This window comes from Nerophis ophidion, linkage group LG27 (genome assembly GCF_033978795.1).
Source record: "Nerophis ophidion isolate RoL-2023_Sa linkage group LG27, RoL_Noph_v1.0, whole genome shotgun sequence".
Classification (NCBI taxonomy): Eukaryota; Metazoa; Chordata; class Actinopteri; order Syngnathiformes; family Syngnathidae; genus Nerophis; species Nerophis ophidion.
In genome coordinates, this window is record NC_084637.1 from 18,021,584 (window position 1) to 18,041,642 (window position 20,059).

At 35.6% G+C, this 20,059-nt stretch overlaps 1 protein-coding gene across 4 annotated transcripts in view; it reads right to left on the reverse strand.

Moving 5' to 3' along the window:
- agrn (agrin) overlaps window positions 1-20,059 on the reverse strand; it is a 506,995-nt gene that overhangs the window by 68,545 nt on the left and 418,391 nt on the right. For all 4 annotated transcript variants that reach the window (XM_061889588.1, XM_061889590.1, XM_061889587.1 and 1 more), the window contains 4 exons: window positions 10,797-10,924; window positions 7,132-7,246; window positions 4,145-4,264; window positions 2,359-2,730 (listed from right to left, as the gene is read on the reverse strand). In XM_061889588.1, coding sequence (XP_061745572.1) covers window positions 2,359-2,730; window positions 4,145-4,264; window positions 7,132-7,246; window positions 10,797-10,924 — 735 coding nt within the window. The remainder of the gene's footprint in view (window positions 1-2,358; window positions 2,731-4,144; window positions 4,265-7,131; window positions 7,247-10,796; window positions 10,925-20,059) is intronic.

The window sequence follows — 20,059 nt, forward strand, 5'->3', positions numbered from 1 at the left end:
TCAATTTTGGCAAGTATGGTCTAGCATTAAAAGATTACAGTGGGTACAAAATGCGGCTGCTAGACTTTTGACAAGAACAAGAAAGTGTGATCATATTACGCCTGGTTCACCTGCACTGGCTTCCTGTGCACTTAAGATGTGACTTTAAGGTTTTACTACTTACGTATAAAATACTACACGGTCTAGCTCCAGCCTATCTTGCCGATTGTATTGTACCATATGTCCCGGCAAGAAATCTGCGTTCAAAGAACTCCGGCTTATTAGTGATTCCCAGAGCCCAAAAAAGTCTGCGGGCTATAGAGCGTTTTCAATTCGGGCCCCAGTACTCTGGAATGCCCTCCCGGTAACAGTTAGAGATGCTACCTCAGTAGAAGCGCTTAAGTCCCATGTTCAAACTCATTGGTATACTCTAGCTTTTAAATAGACCCCCTTTTTAGACCAGTTGATCTGCCGTTTCTTTTCTTTTCTTCCCCCCTGTTCCTTGTGGAAGGGGGCGCACAAGTCCGGTGGCCATGGATGAAGTGCTGGCTGTCCAGAGTCAGGACCCGGGGTGGACCGCTCGGCTGTGCATCGGTTGGGGACATCTCTGCGCTGCTAAAGGTCTCCTGCTGGCCCCGTAAAGGACTGGACTCTCACTATTATGTTAGATCCACAATGGACTGGACTTTCACAATATTATGTTAGACTCACTCGACGTCCATTGCACCGGTCTCCCCTAGAGGGTGGGGTGTGGGGGAGTTACCCACATTTGCGGTCCTCTCCAAAGTTTCTCATAGTAATTCTCATGGACGTCCCACTGGGTTGTGAGTTTTTCCTTGCCCTTATGTGGGCGCTGATCCGCGGATGTCGTTGTGGCTTGTGCAGCCCTTTGAGACACTTGTGATTTAGGGCTATATAAATAAACATTGATTGATTGATTGATTGGTAATACTAGCATATGAAGAGCATGCTACTTAAGTGATAAATTAGCATATGAGGAGCATACTACTATGAAGTTTGATGTATTTGCAGTAAAAAGATGATGTTTGATGTATTTGCAGTTAAAAGATGATGTTTGATGTATTTGCAGTAAAATATGTTTGATGTATTTGCAGTAAAAGACGATGTTTTATGTATTTGCAGTAAAAAGATGATGTTTGATGTATTTGCAGTAAAATATGTTTGAAGTATTTGCAGTAAAAGACGATGTTTGATGTATTTGCAGTAAAATATGATGTTTGATGTATTTGCAGTAAAAAGATCATGTTTGATGTATTTGCAGTAAAATATGTTTGATGTATTTGCAGTAAAAGACAATGTTTGATGTATTTGCAGTAAAATATGGTGTTTGATGTATTTGCAGTAAAAAGATCATGTTTGATGTATTTGAAGTAAAATATGTTTGATGTATTTGCAGTAAAAAGATCATGTTTGATGTATTTTCAGTAAAACATGTTTGATGTATTTGCAGTTAAAAGATCACGTTTGATGTATTTGCAGTAAAATATGTTTGATGTATTTGCAGTAAAAGACGATGTTTGAAGTATTTGCAGTAAAAAGATGATGTTTGATGTATTTTCAGTAAAACATGTTTGATGTATTTGCAGTAAAAAAAGATTTTTGATGTATTTGCAGTAAAACAATTACGTTTGATGTATTTGCAGTAAAAATATTATGTGTGATGTAGTTTGCAGCAAAAAGATGATGTTTGATGTATTTGCAGTAAAAAGATGTTTGATGTATTTGCAGTAAAACAATGAAGTTTGATGTATTTGCAGTAAAAAATATGATGTGTGATGTATTTTGCAATAAAAAGATCACGTTTGATGTATTTGCAGTAAAAAGATGTTTGATGTATTTGCAGAAAAAGATGTTTGATGTATTTGCAGTAAAACAATGATGTTTGATGTATTTGCAGTAAAACAATGATGTTTGATGTATTTGCAGTAAAAACATTATGTGTGATGTATTTTGCAGCAAAAAGATGATGTTTGATGTATTTGCAGTAAAAAGATGTTTGATGTATTTGCAGTAAAACAATGAAGTTTGATGTATTTGCAGTAAAAAATATGATGTGTGATGTATTTTGCAATAAAAAGATCACGTTTGATGTATTTGCAGTAAAAAGATGTTTGATGTATTTGCAGAAAAAGATGTTTGATGTATTTGCAGTAAAACAATGATGTTTGATGTATTTGCAGTAAAAATATCATGTGTGATGTATTTTGCAATAAAAAGATCATGTTTGATGTATTTGCAGTAAAAAGATGTTTGATGTATTTGCAGAAAAATATGTTTGATGTATTTGCAGTAAAACAATGATGTATTTGCAGTAAAAATACGATGTATTTTGCAGTAAAAAGATGATGTTTGATGTACCTTGCTCACACACCGCTCCTCCTCGACCAGCAGGACACTTGCAGGTGAAGTGGTGGGCGTGGTCCTCACAGGTGCCCCCGTGAAGACACGGGTGGGACTGGCAGGGTCTTGGGGTCCTGTGTGCACTCTCGCCCACAAGAGGGACCACGGGGGTGGCGGGGGCGGGCGTCGCTGTCGCGGTGGTGACGGGCGGAGGCGGGGTGGTGGTGGTGCGTCTGCTGGTGCCGGGCCTGCGGGTGGTGCCCGGGGGGCGACGGGTGACGTAGGGAGAGGTGATTGGGCGTCTGGTGGTGGTGGTGGTGGTGGTGGTGGTGGAGTGAGGAGTGGTGACTGAGGCGGTGGTGGTGGTGTAGAAGAGTGTGGGGGTGACACCTGCAATGAAGAACATCTATTGGAAAACAATTGTGGCTGTAGGCAACCTCCTGATGTCAATTGGCTGTATGAGATCATGTGAATTCTCACCATAGTTGTTGAAGATATTTAATGTCTTCATATTCTTGCCATAGTTGTTGAAGGTATTTAATGTATTCATATTCTCGCCATAGTTGTTGAAGGTATTTCATGTATTCATATTCTCGCCATAGTTGTTGAAGGTATTTTATGTATTCATATTATCACCATAGTTGTTGAAGATATTTAATGTATTCATATTCTCACCATAGTTGTTGAAGATATTTCATGTATTCATATTCTCACCAGTGTTGTTGAAGATATTTCATGTATTCATATTCTCACCATAGTTGTTGAAGGTATTTCATGTATTCATATTTTCGCCATCGTTGTTGAAGGTATTTCAAGCATTCATATTCTCACATAGTTGTTGAAGGTATTTTATGTATTCATATTATCACCATAGTTGTTGAAGGTATTTCATGTATTCATATTTTCGCCATCGTTGTTGAAGGTATTTCAAGCATTCATATTCTCACATAGTTGTTGAAGGTATTTTATGTATTCATATTATCACCATAGTTGTTGAAGGTATTTCATGTATTCATATTCTCACCAGTGTTTTTGAAGATAGTTCATGTATTCATATTCTCGCCATAGTTGTTGAAGGTATTTTATGTATTCATATTATCACCATCGTTGTTGAAGGTATTTCATGTATTCATATTATCACCATAGTTGTTGAATATATTTCATGAATTCATATTCTCACCATAGTTGTTGAATGTATTTCATGTATTCATATTCTCGCTATAGTTGTTGAAGGTATTTCGTGTATGCATAATCTCACCATACTTGTATTAGAAATTCCATGTATTCATATTCTCGCCATAGTTGTTGAAGATATTTAATGTATTCATATTATCACCATAGTTGTTGAATGTATTTCATGTATTCATATTCTTGCTATAGTTGTTGAAGGTATTTCATGTATGCATAATCTCACCATACTTGTTGAAGAAATTCCATGTATTCATATTCTCGCCATAGTTGTTGAAGGTATTTCATGTATTCATAATCTCACCATACTTGTTGAAGAAATTCCATGTATTCATATTCTCGCCATAGTTGTTGAAGATATTTAATGTATTCATATTCTCACCATACTTGTTGAAGATATTTCATGTGTTTATATTCTCACCACAGTTGTTGAAGATATTTCATGTGTTCATATTATCATTATAGTTGTTGAATGTATTTCATGTATTCATATTCTCACCATAGTTGTTGAATGTATTTCATGTATTCATATTCTCATCATAGTTGTTGAATATATTTAATGTATTCATATTCTCACCATAGTTGTTGAAGATATTTCATGTATTCATCTTCTCACCATAGTTGTTGAAGCGAATATTCTGGTCCAGCGGCTTCTTGACGGCGATGCTGGTCTCCTTGGATACCTTCAGCTGTTTGATCAGCGCTCCCTCGATGTCCTCCACAGAGTACTTGGTGTCTACGAGAAAAGTAGGACAGGAAGTTGAGGATTATACTACATCACCAGACAGGAAGTGGAGGATTACACGTCAGCACCAGACAGGAAGTGGAGGATTATATGTCAGCACCAGACAGGAAGTTATTCTCCTGGGACAACTTGTCCTCTAACACTTATCTCCTTCAGTGACTTTGTCTCTACATCAATTGCTGTTGTAACGTTGGACACAGATGTTGTCGTACCGTTGGACACAGATGTTCGTAACATTGGACACAGGTGTTGTCGTAACGTTGGACACAGATGTTGTCGCAGCGTTGGACACAGATGTTGCTGCTTTACTGGCCGTAGAGGACGCTCGCTTAATGGCCGCCATTCCCAGCAGACACAACATTAACATTTAAGAAAAAAAAAACAGACTTTTTGACCAAAAAATGTCTGACTTTTTCACACTTAGAAAAAATCCAGACTTTTTGACAAAAAAAAAAATTCTGATTATTTGATACTTACAAAAAAATCCTGATTTTTTGACACTTAAAAAAAACCCAAATTTGACATTTAAAAAAAATATCCGGATTTTTTGACACTTAGAAAAAAATCCCGACTTTATGATAAAAAAATCCTGACTTTGACATTCAGAAAAAATCCCGATCTTTAGACAAAAAAAATATCCAGATTTTTTTTAATCTTAGAAAAAAAATTCCTAATTTTAGACAAAACATTTCCGACTTTTAGACACTCGGAAAAAATTCCGACTTTCTGACAGAAAAATCAATATCTTTTTAATCTTAGAAAAAATTCCAACTTTTTGACACTTAGAAAAAAAAATTTAATCTTAAAAAAAATCCAGATTTTTTAACATTGAAAAAATCCAGATTTTTTTGACACTTGTAAAAAAATCCAGATTTTTTGAAATTTAGAAAAAAGTCAGACTTTTGACGCAGAAAAATTCCCACCTTCTTGGTACAGAACAAATTTCAGACTTTTTGACAAAAAATTTCAGACTTTTTGACACTTATAAAAAACTCCAGACTTTTTAACAAAAAATCTGACTTTTTCACACTTGGAAAAAAATCCCAACTTTTTGACCAAAAAAATTCCGACTTTTTGACACTTGGAAAAAATACAGACTTTTTGACCCAAAAAATCCTGACATTTTAATACTTAGGGAAAAAAATCCAGACCTTTTGATACTTAGAAAAAAATACATATTTTTTGACAGTTACAAAAAAATCCAGATTTTTTGACACTTATAAAAAAATCCACATTTTTTGACACTTAGAAAAATATCATTTGGAATTTGATGCGGGGCTTCACGGTGGCAGAGGGGTTAGTGCGTCTGCCTCACAATACGAAGTTCCTGCAGTCCTGGGTTCAAATCCAGGCTCGGGATCTTTCTGTGTGGAGTTTGCATGTTCTCCCCGTGAATGCGTGGGTTCCCTCGGGGTCTCCGGTTTCCTCCCACTTCCAAAGACATGCACCTGGGGATAGGTTGATTGGCAACACCAAATTGGCCCTAGTGTGTGAATGTGAGTGTGAATGTTGTCTGTCTATCTGTGTTGGCCCTGCGATGAGGTGGCGACTTGTCCAGGGTGTACCCCGCCTTCTGCCCGATTGTAGCTGAGATAGGCGACAGCGCCCCCCGCGACCCCGAAAGGGAATAAGCGGTAGAAAATGGATGGATGGATGGAATTTGATGCCTGTAACATGTTTCAAAAAGCTGGCACAAGTGGCAAAACAGAGTGAGAAAGTTGAGGAATGCTCATCAAAGACCTATTTGGAACATCCCACAGTTGAACAAGCTAATTGGGAACAGGTGGGTGCCATGATTGGGTACAAAAGCAGCTTCCATGAAAGGCCCTGTCATTCACAAACAAGGACGGGGCGAGGGTCACCACTTTGTCAACAAATGCCTCAGCAAATTGTTTAAGAACAACATTTCTCAACCAGCTATTGCATGGAATTTAGGGATTTCACCATCTACGCTACGTAATATCCTCAAAAGGTTCAGAGAATCTGGAGAAATCACTGCACGTAAGCCATAATATTACGCACCTTGGATCCCTCAGGCGGTACTGCATCAAAAAGCCACATCAGTGTGTAAAGGATATCACCTCATGGGCTCAGGAACACTTCAGAAAACCACTGTCAGTAACTACAGTTGGTCGCTACATCTGTAAGTGCAAGTTAAAACTCTGCTATGCAAAGCCAAAGCTATTTATCAACAACACCCAGAAAGGCTTCGCTGGGCCAGAACTCATCTAAAATGGACTGATGCAAAGTGGAAAAGTGTTCTGTGGGCTGACGAGTCCACATTTCATATTGTTTTTGCAAACTGTGGATGTTGTGTCCTACGGACCAAAGAGGAAAAGAACCATCCGGACTGTTATAGGCGCAAAGTGTAAAAGCCAGCATCTGTGATGGTATTAGGGTCCAAGGCATGGGTAACTTACACATCTGTGAAGGCACCATTAATGCTGAAAGGTAAATACAGCTTTTGGAGCAACATATGTTGCCATCCAAGCAACGCTACCATAGACGCCCCTTCTTATTTCAGCAAGACAATGCCAAGCCAGGTGTTACAACAGCGTGGCTTCATAGTAAAAGACTGCTGGTACATTGTGTTCATGTACTTCCAGCCAAACAATCCAAGGCCAAAGCGAGCGACTTCTAATGTGGGAAAATGTTCAGATATCACCCACTGGAGGCCATGGTCACCTGACTCCATCGTTCATGTGAAGCCCCGCCCCCTCTCCAACCTTTAATTTTGTGTGTGAAACTATTTCTGTAGAATTTGACTTGATTGGCATGCGATGCTTTGGCCCTGGTCAGCGTGGTGGGCATACCATGTGGAAGACACCTTCTCACTTGAAAATGAAGTTTGGTCTCACCTGGTCTGAAGTGAGCCTCCACAAAGGCCAGGATGGAGTTGCTGGGCGCCAGGTTACGCACACGCACGCTCATGAAGTCTCTGCGCACCTCCGATTTCCTGAACAGGTCCTTGAGCTGCAGGAAAAGAAGACATATTATTGCCTCATTCCCGTGAGAACCCTGCGTGGGACTGACACATTTCGAGGGGGGACTAGCAGCAGTGTGCACAAAATACCAGCAGGTGTGAGCACATAACATCACGCTTTAAGTCACACCTTCTGTATCAAAAATACTCAATAAAGTCTTTGTTTGGGGCAAATACTCTTTTTTTTGCACTTTTTAAAGTTTGTTTGTTCAGTTATTTTTTTTAAAATCTAAGACACAACCAAAAGTAATTTCTTGTTGATTTTCTTAAAAGACCTCAAAGCATATGGTGAATATTTTTTTTCATCAGAACATCTTTTTTTATAATTCAGAAAAAAAAAGACATTGTTGTTTTATCAACTTACGGTTAGAAATTCCAGGTATACAAGTTTTTTGTTAGATTTTTTATTTTAATTGTGTTTATTTATTTTTTAAAATCTTTTTCTGATCCAAGATTTGACCAACAATTTTAATTTTTGTTTTTAAAGAAACTAAATATTTGGACATAATGCTTTTTTGTTTTTTTGGGGGGAATATATGAGATTTTTCCGACAATAGCAGAGACAAATACACATTTGTTTTTTTCTCGGATAGATAATCCATAAATACCAAAAAACGTCAATCCAAGATCCAACCAAAAGTCACTTTGTTGATTTTCGAAACAACAAAGCATGTCAGAAACATATTTTTCAACATGACATCATTAATGTTTTTCATAATACAGAAAAAAAAATCCAGGGATATAGTTTTTAGTTGGATTTATTTTCTTACTTTTTTTTTCAGGATCCAACCAAAAGTAATTTTTGCTGAATTATTTTTTAAAAACAAATAAATATTTAGACAAATGTTTGTTTTTTTATTGGTAATGGATGAGTTTTTCCTACATTAGTACAGAGAAATACATGTGTTATTTTTTCAGGTAAATAATCCATAAATACAGACTTTTGTTGGACTTTTGAAATTCTAAATTTCTTACAAAAAATAACTAATTTTTTTATGTTTAATTTGTAAAAACAAAGCATATGAGATGAAAGTTTTTCATATTAATATTTGTTATAAACAGAGAGAAAAAAAATGTTTTCGTTTTAGTTAACAGGGAAAAAAATCCAGAAATTTCAAATTTGTGTTGTATTTTTTTCTTACTTTTTAATTCCGAGATCCAAACAAAAGTCATTTTTTAATTGATTTTTAAAAAAAACAACAACACAAAAACAAATATTCAGACAAATGTGTTTTTTTGGGGGGGAATTTATGAGTTTTTTCATACAGTGAAATACACATTTGTTATTTTCTCAGATAAATATTCTATAAACACAAGGCTTTTGTTGGAATTTGGAATTTTTTTTAATAAATATATTAAATCAATAAAATAAAATAAATAAATAAATTTGCTTTATAAAACAAAAAATGCTTTTATTCATTTTCTAAACAACGTCCAGGATGTACGACGCTTTCCGCAAGAATGCTGCTGTAATAGGCTTCAGCACCCCCGTTAGCTCCAAAAGGGACAGGCGGTAGAAAATGGATGGAAAGCGTTCGAGATACAGCACATGTTTTTCATCATAACATCATTCATGTTTTTCAAAATACAGAGAAAATATGTTTTTTGTTTTCTCTGCTAACAGTGTAAACAAATCCAAAACTATAGTTTTTTATTGGATGTTTTTTTCTTACTCTTTAAATCCAAGATCTGACCAAAAGTCATTTTTTTGTTGATTTAAAACAAACACTCAACTAAATATTTAGACGGGGTTTGGTGCTAGCGGGGCTGTATAATATAGCCAAGAGTCATGGATGCATGGCATTGTGGGTAATTCTTATGTTGCGTTTATAATGTGTTACAGAGCCGATGTTCTCCCGAAATGTGTTTGGTGTGGGTTCACAGAGTGTGGCGCATATTAGTAAGAGTGTTAAAGTTGTTTTATATCACAACCATCAGTGTGATCTGTATGGCTGTGGAACAAGACCCCTGGTTTACACATAATAATATAAAAAAACCCTCCTGAAGATATTTCATGTATTTGACCCAGCGGTAAAAATAAGCATGCGCTCATTAATTTGGGAAGCGAGTTTGACCTGGCAGTAATTCAAGGCAGGCACACATTACATGCCTGGCGGCTATACAAGGAAATACGGTATATCGTACAACAAAACATCTTTTTGATGATTTTTGTATATTAATCTAGCCACTGTAGATAAAGCATCATAAAACGTGATGATCATCAAATGGAGCTAGTGCCCTCTTGTGAAGGGAAACATATCCATCTGGAGGTTGCCTACAGCCACAGTGTTATTTTACAGGGTAAATGTTGACGTTTGTAGAGCAGACGATGATGGAAGACTGCATGTGTGTGTGTGTGTGTGTGTGTGTGGATGGTGGCTGGCGGCAGCAGCAGAGACACAAACACATTATTACACAAAGAGTGTTAACTAGCACACTCACAAAGACACACACGCCTTTCAGCTGTGGGATTTGATGATGTCCCACTGGACACAAACACACATACACACACACACACACGGCCTTATTTCATGAGAAGAGTGAAGCGCTGCCAAGATTTGTTGAGTGCTGTGTCGACAACGGTGTGTGTAGTTTTGTGATGACAAAGGTGTGTGTAGTGTTGTAATGACAAGGTGTGTGTAGCGTTGTGTCGACAGAAGGGTGTGTAGTGTTGTGAAGTGTCAGTGGAGCTGATAGAAAAAACACTAGCAACTATTTTGACCTTTTTATTTTTTTTAATGCAACTCATCAAATAAGTTTTTGTTATATATATATATATGTATGCATATATATATATATATATATATATATATATATATATATATATATATATATATATATATATATATATATATATCCCGTATATATATATACCGTATATATATATATATATATATATATATATATATATATATATATATATATATATATCCCGTATATATATATACCGTATATATATGTATATACTGTATATATATATATATATATATACATATATACATATATATATATATATATATATATATATATATATATATATATATATATATAGTATGTATTGCAAAAAGTCTAGTTTAATGAGTGCTGTCAAAGGATGATTAAAAAAAAGGTTGTTTACACTTTTCAATTGCGATTAATCACGATTAATCGCACTTGCTTACATAAGTCAAATTTACTTTAACAAATACCCCAATGTTTGGACAAAAATTCAATTTAATTGTCAGAATGCCTTAAAATAACATGTTTTATAAGTTTTACTTAAATGTCATTTTTTTGTTCATAATTTGCCAACAGTTTTAGCTGGCGACTAGCGCGCTAGCTATAGTTTCCAGCTTGCATTTAGTGCATGTAAGATAGCTAATAGCAACGCTAAATAAGGAAAAAAAATAAATAAATAAATGAGTTAAATGAGGTTTGGGTTTGAAAGATGGGTAAAGGTTTAAAATGACGGTTTAGCGCTTTGAGTTAGCGTTTTCAGTTTGTGTTTCATCTGAAGAACGTGGTAAAAACAATAAAAAGGTCAATCAGTCCAGGACTTACCGCATTCTCGATGCTGCGAGCCGTCTCTCCGAAGAGCTCGGACTTGGGGTCCTCCATCTCGGGGGTGTAGAACATCTCCTGGCCCTCCACCTGGTCTAGGTGCAGGAAGCCGCTGAACTTCACCGTGGCTACCGGGACAAAGAAGGACAAGGAAAGCCGCTTAAAAAAAAATGTGTTATTGCGCCTCGGACTGGCTTCCCGCCTAACAATCGTCGGTCTTTGGTCTGGCCGTGCCCCGCGTGGGTTAGTGATGGGTGGTGGCAGACAGGAAGTGGTTAGAAAATGGTTGGTGGAGAGGAGGAGTGCGAGAGGGTGGAATGTGGACAACGTGACCAAGTTTTTACCAGACGGAGAGTGGTCCCAGAGTCTGGCAGAGGCATGGAGGACTGAGCACAAAGACAACTTGTTACAGACACACCACACAGCTGTTTCACGTCCACAATGAGTGCATTGCATGTAAATACAACTTCACATGTTTGTTTTACCTGACACATGAAACGTGACAAATTTAGGGATTGCACCGTCCACTGTAGCCACCAGGTGGCAGCAGAGTGTTGACTCTATTCAAATGTGTTCTGTGGCAATTCCAACTTTGACCACAGCAGAGTGGTGCTTTCCATCATTTTCAACAGACTGCGTTGCACAATGACTAACCAGCCCGCCCGCTCTTCCTCTCACGCGAGATTCGCCCAGGAATGGGGCCATGTGAATGGATCTCTTCTCTTCTGTATACTTGATTCATTAAGGAAGAAACCATTTTTCAATTCTGCAGGTCAGTTTTTATTTGGCCTGTCAATCTTTGGCCACTGAACGATTCAATCTTATTCTGACGATTCATAACGATTCTATTCAGAATCGATTCTCGATTCAAACTGAGTCTAGCAATGTATTATTTGGATTGTTCAAAACAGGTTACAAGTTAGAAACGTTCCTTGTGGCTGCACACATATGGCCTCAAACGGTCTTTTTAAAAATTGATTATTATAAAAAATTTGTAAAAATATTACATTTTTAAAAATCCATTTTTAAAACTTAAAGAATTGCAATTAAAATGTGAAATGATTTTTTGTGCACCCTAATTTTTATAATCGCTTTATGTCTGATCAAGTTTGTCATAGTCATATTACAGTTTTTATTAAGGGTGTGAATCTTTGGGTACAAAATGATTCGATTCTTTTCCGATTCCTGGGATGACGATTTGATTCATTTTGCAATGAATGCATAATAATTATAACACAACTTTTTCAAAACAGTTTGCAGGTTCAAAAAGATTATTGTGGCTGCATGGGGATAGCCTGAAAACATATTATAAAAAAAATATTCTCAAATGAAAAAATAAAAAATAAAATATATTTTTTAAAATTATGACTAAATTATGAATCGCAATGAATAAGAATCGCAATTAATATGAGAATCAACTTTTTGTTCACCCTAGTTTTTATAATCACGTTATGCCTGATTAACTTTGTCATAGTCATAGTACAGTTTTTTATTAAGGATGTGAATCTTTGCCAATAAATGATTCGATTCTTTTCCGATTCCTGGGGTGACGATTTGATTCATTTTGCAACATATTATTTGGATTAGTAATTATAATACAACTTTTTCAAAACAGGTTACAAGTTAGAAAAGTTCCTTGTGGTTGCACACATGTGGCCTCAAAGGGTCTTTTCAAAATCGATTTTGACAAAAAATTTGTAAAAATATGTTTCGAAAAATCGAATTTTATAAAAAATGTAAACAAATGTTTAAACTTTTTTTTAAATAAAAAATAATTGCAATTAAGATGTGAATCGATTAATTGTGCACCCTAATTTTTATAATCACTTTATGCCTGATCAACTTTGTCATAGTCATACTATGTTTTTTAGTAAGGATGTGAATCTTTGGGAACCAAATGATTCGATTCTTTTCTGAATCCTGGGGTGACAATTCGAATACATTTTGCAATGTATTATTTAGATTAGTAATTATAATACAACTTTTTCAACACAGGTTACAAGTTAGAACATCTCCTTGTGGTTGCACACATGTGGCCTCAAAGGGTCTTTTTAAAATCTATTTCTTATAAAATATGAATACTAATATTATGTTTTTAAAAATGTATTTTTAAAAACTAAAGAATCGCAATTTGATGTGAATCGACTTTTTATGCACCCGACTTTTTATAATCGCTTTATGTCTGATCAACTTTGTCATAGTCATACTAAACTTTTTATAAAGGATGTGAACCTTTGGGCAACAAACGATTCGATTATTTTACAAATCCTGGGGTGACGATTTGATTCATTTTGCAATGCAGGTATATAAATTTTAAAGGGGAACATTATCACAATTTCAAAAGGGTTAAAAACAATAAAAGTCAGTTCCCAGTGGCTTGTTGTATTTTTTGAAGATTTTTTCCAAATTTTACCGGTCCCGGAATATACCTAAATAAAACTTTAAAGGGCCTTATTTTCGCTATCTTCGAAACCACTATCCATTTCCCTGTGACGTCATACAGTGCTGCCAATGTAAACAAACAATGGGAATACCACAGCAAGATATAGCGACATTAGCTCGGATTCAGACTCGGATTTCAGCGGTTTAAGCGATTCAACAGATTACGCATGTATTGAAACAGATGGTTGGAGTATGAAAGTATTGAAGAAGAAACTGAAGCTATTGAGCGGATAGCTATTGACGCTATTCATAGCCATAGCATGGCCGAATAGCTGCGTTAGCATCGCCGGTAAAATGTGCAGACCAAACGATCAGGACTTTCGCATTTTGTGATAATGGAGCAACTTAAATCCGTTGATTGGTAAGTGTTTTTTTCGCATTAAATGTGGGTGGAAGGAAACTTGATATAGTTGCAAATGCATCTGCAGGTTATCCATACATCTCTGTGCCATTTCTGCTTTAGCACCGCCGGTGAATAGCATGTTAGCATCGATTAGCGTAGCATGTTAGCATCAATTAGCTGGCAGTCACGCCGCGACCAAATATGTCTGTTTAGCACATAAGTCAACATCAACAAAACTCACCTTTGTGATTTTGTTGACTTTATCGTTTCAAATGCATCTACAGGTTATTTATACATCTCTGTGCCATGTCTGTTATCGCCGGTAAAATGTGGAGACACTCCCGCACATTCAATGGGGGTCTGGCGGCAGACACTTTCGCATCTTCAGGCCAGTGGTGCAACTTGAATCCCTCCCTGTTAGTGTTGTTACACCCTCCGACAACACACCAACGAGGCATGATGTCTCCAAGGTTCCAAACAATACTCGAAAAAACGGAAAATAACAGAGCTGAGACCCAATGTTTACAATGTGTTGAAAATGAAAATGGCGGCTGTATTACCTCGGCGACGTCACATTCTGACGTCATCGCCTCCAGAGCGATAAACAGAAAGGCGTTTAATTCGCCAAAATTCACCCATTTAGAGTTCGGAAATCGTTTAAAAAAAAAAAGGTATTTTTTCTGCACCATCAAGGTATATATTGACGCTTACATAGGTCTGGTGATAATGTTCCCCTTTAATAAATTTTTTCAAAAAAGCCCCATCTGGACCCACACCAATTCGCCTACCAGCCAAGACTGGGAGTGGAGGACGCAGTCATCTACCTGCTGAACCGAGCCCACACCCACCAAGACAAGCCTGCAAGCAGTGTGAGGGTCATGTTTTTTGACTTCTCCAGTGCTTTCGATACTATATGGCCTGGGCTACTGGGTGTAAAGTTGGAGAAGATGCAGGTGGAGAACCCCTTGGTGTCCTGGATTGTAGATTACCTGACTGACAGACCACAGTATGTTCGACTGCAGGACTGTGTGTCTGACAGGCTGGTCAGCAACACCGGGGCCCCGCAGGGCACTGTCCTCTCCCCCTTCCTCTTCACCATTTACACCACCCATTTCCAATATCAATCAGAGTCCTGCCACCTTCAGAAGTTTTCTGATGACTCTGCGATAGTGGGGTGTATTGAGGATGGTGATGATGAGGAATACAGGGCACTGGTGGAGGACTTTGTCACATGGTGTGGAAAGAACCACCTCAATGTGACAAAGACCAAAGAGCTGGTTGTGGACTTGGGAAGGAGGAGGAGTACTTCAGTGACCCCTGTTTCCATCAGGGGGGTCGATGTGGACATGGTTGAGGATTATAAATACCTCGGAGTACACATCGACAACAAGCTGAATGGGTCAAAACACGCTGAGGCCCTCTACAAGAAGGGACAGAGCCGCCTCTACTTCCTCAGGAGACTAGGATCCTTCAAGGTCTGTGCAAAGATGTTGAATATGTTCTACGAGTCGGTGGTGGCGAGCGCTTTCTTGTACGCTGTGGCCTGCTGGGGCGGCGGGCTGAGAGTGAGGGACGCAAACAGACTGGACAAGCTGGTAGAGAAGGCCAGCAACGTGGTGGGAGTGGAGCTGGACTGTCTGGCGGTGGTGTCAGAGAGGAGGAGTCTAGCAAAACTCCTAACCATTATGGGCAACACCTCCCACCCACTACACTCGGACTTTGTGGAGAGAATGAGCACGTTTAGTGGAAGGCTCAGACTCCCAAAATGTAACACGGAACGACACCGGAGGTCCTTCATACCGACAGCCATCAGACTGGATAATGCAGGGGTCACCAACACGGTGCCCGCGGGCACCAGGTAGCCCGTAAGGACCAGATGAGTAGCCGGCTGACCTGTTCTAAAAAAATCGCTCAAATAAAAGCACTTAGCACTGAGCTACCTCTATTTTTTAAATTTTATGTATTTACTAGCAAGCTGGTCTCGCTTTGCTCAACATTTTTAATTCTAAGAGAGACAAAACTAAAATAGAATTTGAAAATACAAGAAAATATTTTAAAGACTTCGTCTTCACTTGTTTAAATACATTCATTTATTTTTTTACTTTGCTTCTTATAACTTTCAGAAAGACAATTTTAGAGAAAAAATACAACCTTAAAAATGATTTTTGGATTTTTAAACACATATACCTTTTTACCTTTTAAATTCCTTCTTCTTCTTTCCTGGCAATTTAAATCAATGTTCAAGTAAATCTTTTTTTTTTATTGTAAAGAATAATAAATACATTTTAATTTAATTCTTATTTTAGCTTCCGTTTTTTCGACAAAGAATATTTGTGAAATATTTGTTCAAACTTATTATGATTAAAATTCCCAAAAATTATTCCGGCAAATCTAGAAAATCTGTAGAATCAAATTTAAATCGTATTTCAAAGTCTTTTGAATTTCTTTAAAAAATTTTGTCCTGGAAAATCTAGAAGAAATAATGATTTGTCTTTGTTAGAAAAAAAGCCTAGTCCAATTTGTTTTATATTCTAACAAAGTGGAGATTGGATTTTAATCTATTTAAAACATGTCCTCAAAATTCTAAAATTAATCTTAATGAGGAAAAATTACTAATGATGTTCCATAAATTATTTTTTTAATTCTTTCAAAATGATTCGAATTAGCTAGTTTTTGTCTTAATATTTTTCGATTGAATTTTTAATTTTAAAGAGTCGAGATTGAAGATAAACCATGTTTCAAAATTTAATTTTCATTTTTTTTGTTTTCTCCTCTTTGAAACCGTTCAATTAATTGTTTTTTTCATCATTTATTCTGTACAAAAAACTTTCGTAAAAGGAAAAAAAATTTACGACGGAATGACCGATAGAAATACCCATTTTTAATATAAATAGACTTATTTATTAAAGGTAAATTGAGCAAATTGGCTATTTCTGGCAATTTATTTAAAGTGTGTATCAAACTGGTAGCCCTTCGCATTAATCAGTACCCAAAAAGTAACTCTTGGTTTAATGCATATGTTCCCTCTTGACTGCACTTAAATGTAGAATATATTTATATTATTTATATATTATATATTATATATATATAATATATGCGACTTGTCTAGGGTGTACCCCGCCTTCCGCCCGATTGTAGCTGAGATAGGCGCTAGCGCCCCCCGCGACCCCGAAAGGGAATAAGCGGTAGAAAATGGATGGATATATATAATATATCATATTATTTATTATTATCATTGTATATTGTGAGCAGGCTGTGGTGCTGAATTTCCCACAGGGATCAATAAAGTACGTTATTTTCTATTCTATTCTATTCTATTCTTTCAAAGGTTAAAACAAATCTGATTGCATGGAGATGGCTTAAAACGTCTTTTTGAAAAGGAATTCTTATTAAAACTAATATATTAATAAATAACAAGATGATAGTTCATCAACTTTGGAGGTCAAGTCGTGCGACATCAATCACTTCCCTGCACACTGTTTGACTCCCCAACAGAGTGGGATGGCCTGCCTCTACGCCGCTTGCAATCAAGGCAACAAATTGCCCCAATCAACAATGGCCGCCCCTGCCTGAGCCTCTGCAGGAAGAAGATGGCTGCTATGATTACCCTAATTGTCTCCTTCATTTTCACTCTTTAACGCGCCTGTTCTGATGTGATGGCGTGCCCTCAAACGGCGGCAAAAGAGTTGAGGTAAACAGGAAGCGAGGTGATGTTACAGCGCTGCTAGGAAGTCAAATATCAGCTTCCACTCAGGTGGGACTTATGGATTTGGGCCATCCACTATATATATATATATATATATATATATATATATATATATATATATATATATATATATATATATATATATATACATACATGTATATATATATATATATATAAGTATATCTATCTATCTATCCATCTATCTATCTATCTATCTATCTATCTATCTATCCATCTATCTATCTATCTATCTATCTATCTATCTATCTATCTATCTATCTATCTGTCTGTCTGTCTGTCTGTCTGTCTGTCTGTCTGTCTATCTATCTATCCATCCATCTATCCATCTATCTACCTATCTATCTATCTATCTACATCTATATCTATATATCTCTATATTTATATATCTCTATCTATATATATATATATATATAATCAAGGTTTCTGATGTAAACACACACATATATATATATAAATATGTGTGTATATATATATATATATATATATATATATATATGTATATATACATATATATGTTTATATATGTATATATATACACACACGCTTATATACACAGTATACTCATACATAAATGCATATACATACACACACATATATATATAAATAAACACATATATACATACACACACACACACACACACACACGCACACACACACACACACACACACACACACACACACACACACACACATATATATACATGCATGTGTATATTCATACATATACATATATATGTATGTGTGTGTGAGCTATATATATATATATATACATATATATATATATATATATATATATATATACATAAATATATATATATATATACACATATATATGTACGTGTGTGAGCTATATATATAAATGATAAATATATATATATATATATTTATATTTATATTTATATATATATATCTATATATATAGATATATATATATATAGATATATCTATATATATAGATATATATATATATATATATATATATATATATATATATATATATATATATATATATATATATATATATATATATATATATAAATATACACACACACATATCATACTAGGGTTGTACAGTATACCGGTATGGTACCACGATACTAGTGAATCATATTCAGTACCATACCGCCTCTAAAAAGTACCAGTCCTACCCCGTTGTTGGCAGAGCACGCACAAACAGTACTTACAAGCAGACACAGTATGTAGACAGAAAAGGGAGAACAGACGCATTTTGGCGTAAAAAGTAAAGATAATGGTGAAGTTATAACACTGAAACACCCTCAGGAAGAGGCGCTTGAAGACATTAAAGTGTTTTAGCTACTTCTGAATCACTAATCCTTGTTTCCATGTCGACAAATATATTAGTTTCTTACAAGTAATATTATCACTGGAGGACGAGGAATAGCTAAACATGTTTCATTACACATCGTAGTAGTTCACCGGCGTCACGATGTAAACAAACACCATTGGTGCATTCACTGTAATGATACCAAGTACAGGAGTGTTTCTAGTCGATACTACTATGACTACATAGATATTTTTTAGTAACACAAAATGTTCTTTCGTTTTGAAAACAATTATATTATGTTTATAAAGTCAGTAAATATGTCCCTGGACACACGAGGACTTTACATATGACCAATATATGATCCTGTGACGACTTGATATCGGATCGATACCTAAATGTGTGTTATCATCCAAAACTAATGTAAATTATCAAAGAAGAGAAGAATAAGTGATTATTATATTTTAACAGCAATGTAGATAGAACATGTTAAATAAGAAAGTAAGCAGATATTAACAGTAAATGAACAAGTAGATTATTAATATTTTTTTACAGTTTGTCTCTCATAATGTAGACAAAATAATAGGTAGATAAATGACACAATATTTTACTGCATACGTCAGCAGACTAATTAGGAGTCTTTGTTTGTTTACTTACCACTAAAAGACAAGTTGTTGTATGTTCACTATTTTATTTAAGGACATATTCCATATATTAGCCGTACCGGAATACAAGCTGCACCCACTAAATTCTACAGATAAGAACATCTCCATATGTTAGTCGCACCGGAATATAAGGCACAGATATATATTATATATATATATATATATATACTGTGAAATTAGTTATTCACACATATACAGTATATTCTGTAAATGTTTATTTACATACCTTTGTTGTTTCCTAATAGTGTCTGTAACAAGGCAGTAAAACGGGGAGATCAAACAAATCAGAAGTCGTGGTAGTGGATCCACTAGCTGCGCAAGCTACCCCTCCAATCAGCTAAGCAGACTCAATAACTCCATTGTGATGTTTTGGTGAACTTACTGAGGAATTTGTGAAAGGGAAACTGGACATTTTAAACTTTTAACAGCTTTAATATTTCATACATATATTGACGTTTTAAATGACTAAAACTATGACTTTTTTTGTTATTGGCAACTTTTTATCTTCACTTTCGCTGGTTAAATACAAGTTAATTGTAAACAAAACACAATTATTCACGATGAAATATTTAAAAAAAAATGTTTTATGTAAATATTTTTCTTTTTTTAAACATTTGCTTCTTTACAGTTTTTTTGAAAAATGTTTTTTAATCTTTTGACAGCTTTAATATTTTATACATATTTTAAGGTTTTCAATTTCTAAAAGTATGACTTTTTTTGTTATTGGTAACTTTTTATCGTCACTATTTTCGATTAAATACAAGTCAATTGTGAAAAAAACGCGATGATTTGCGATTAAACATT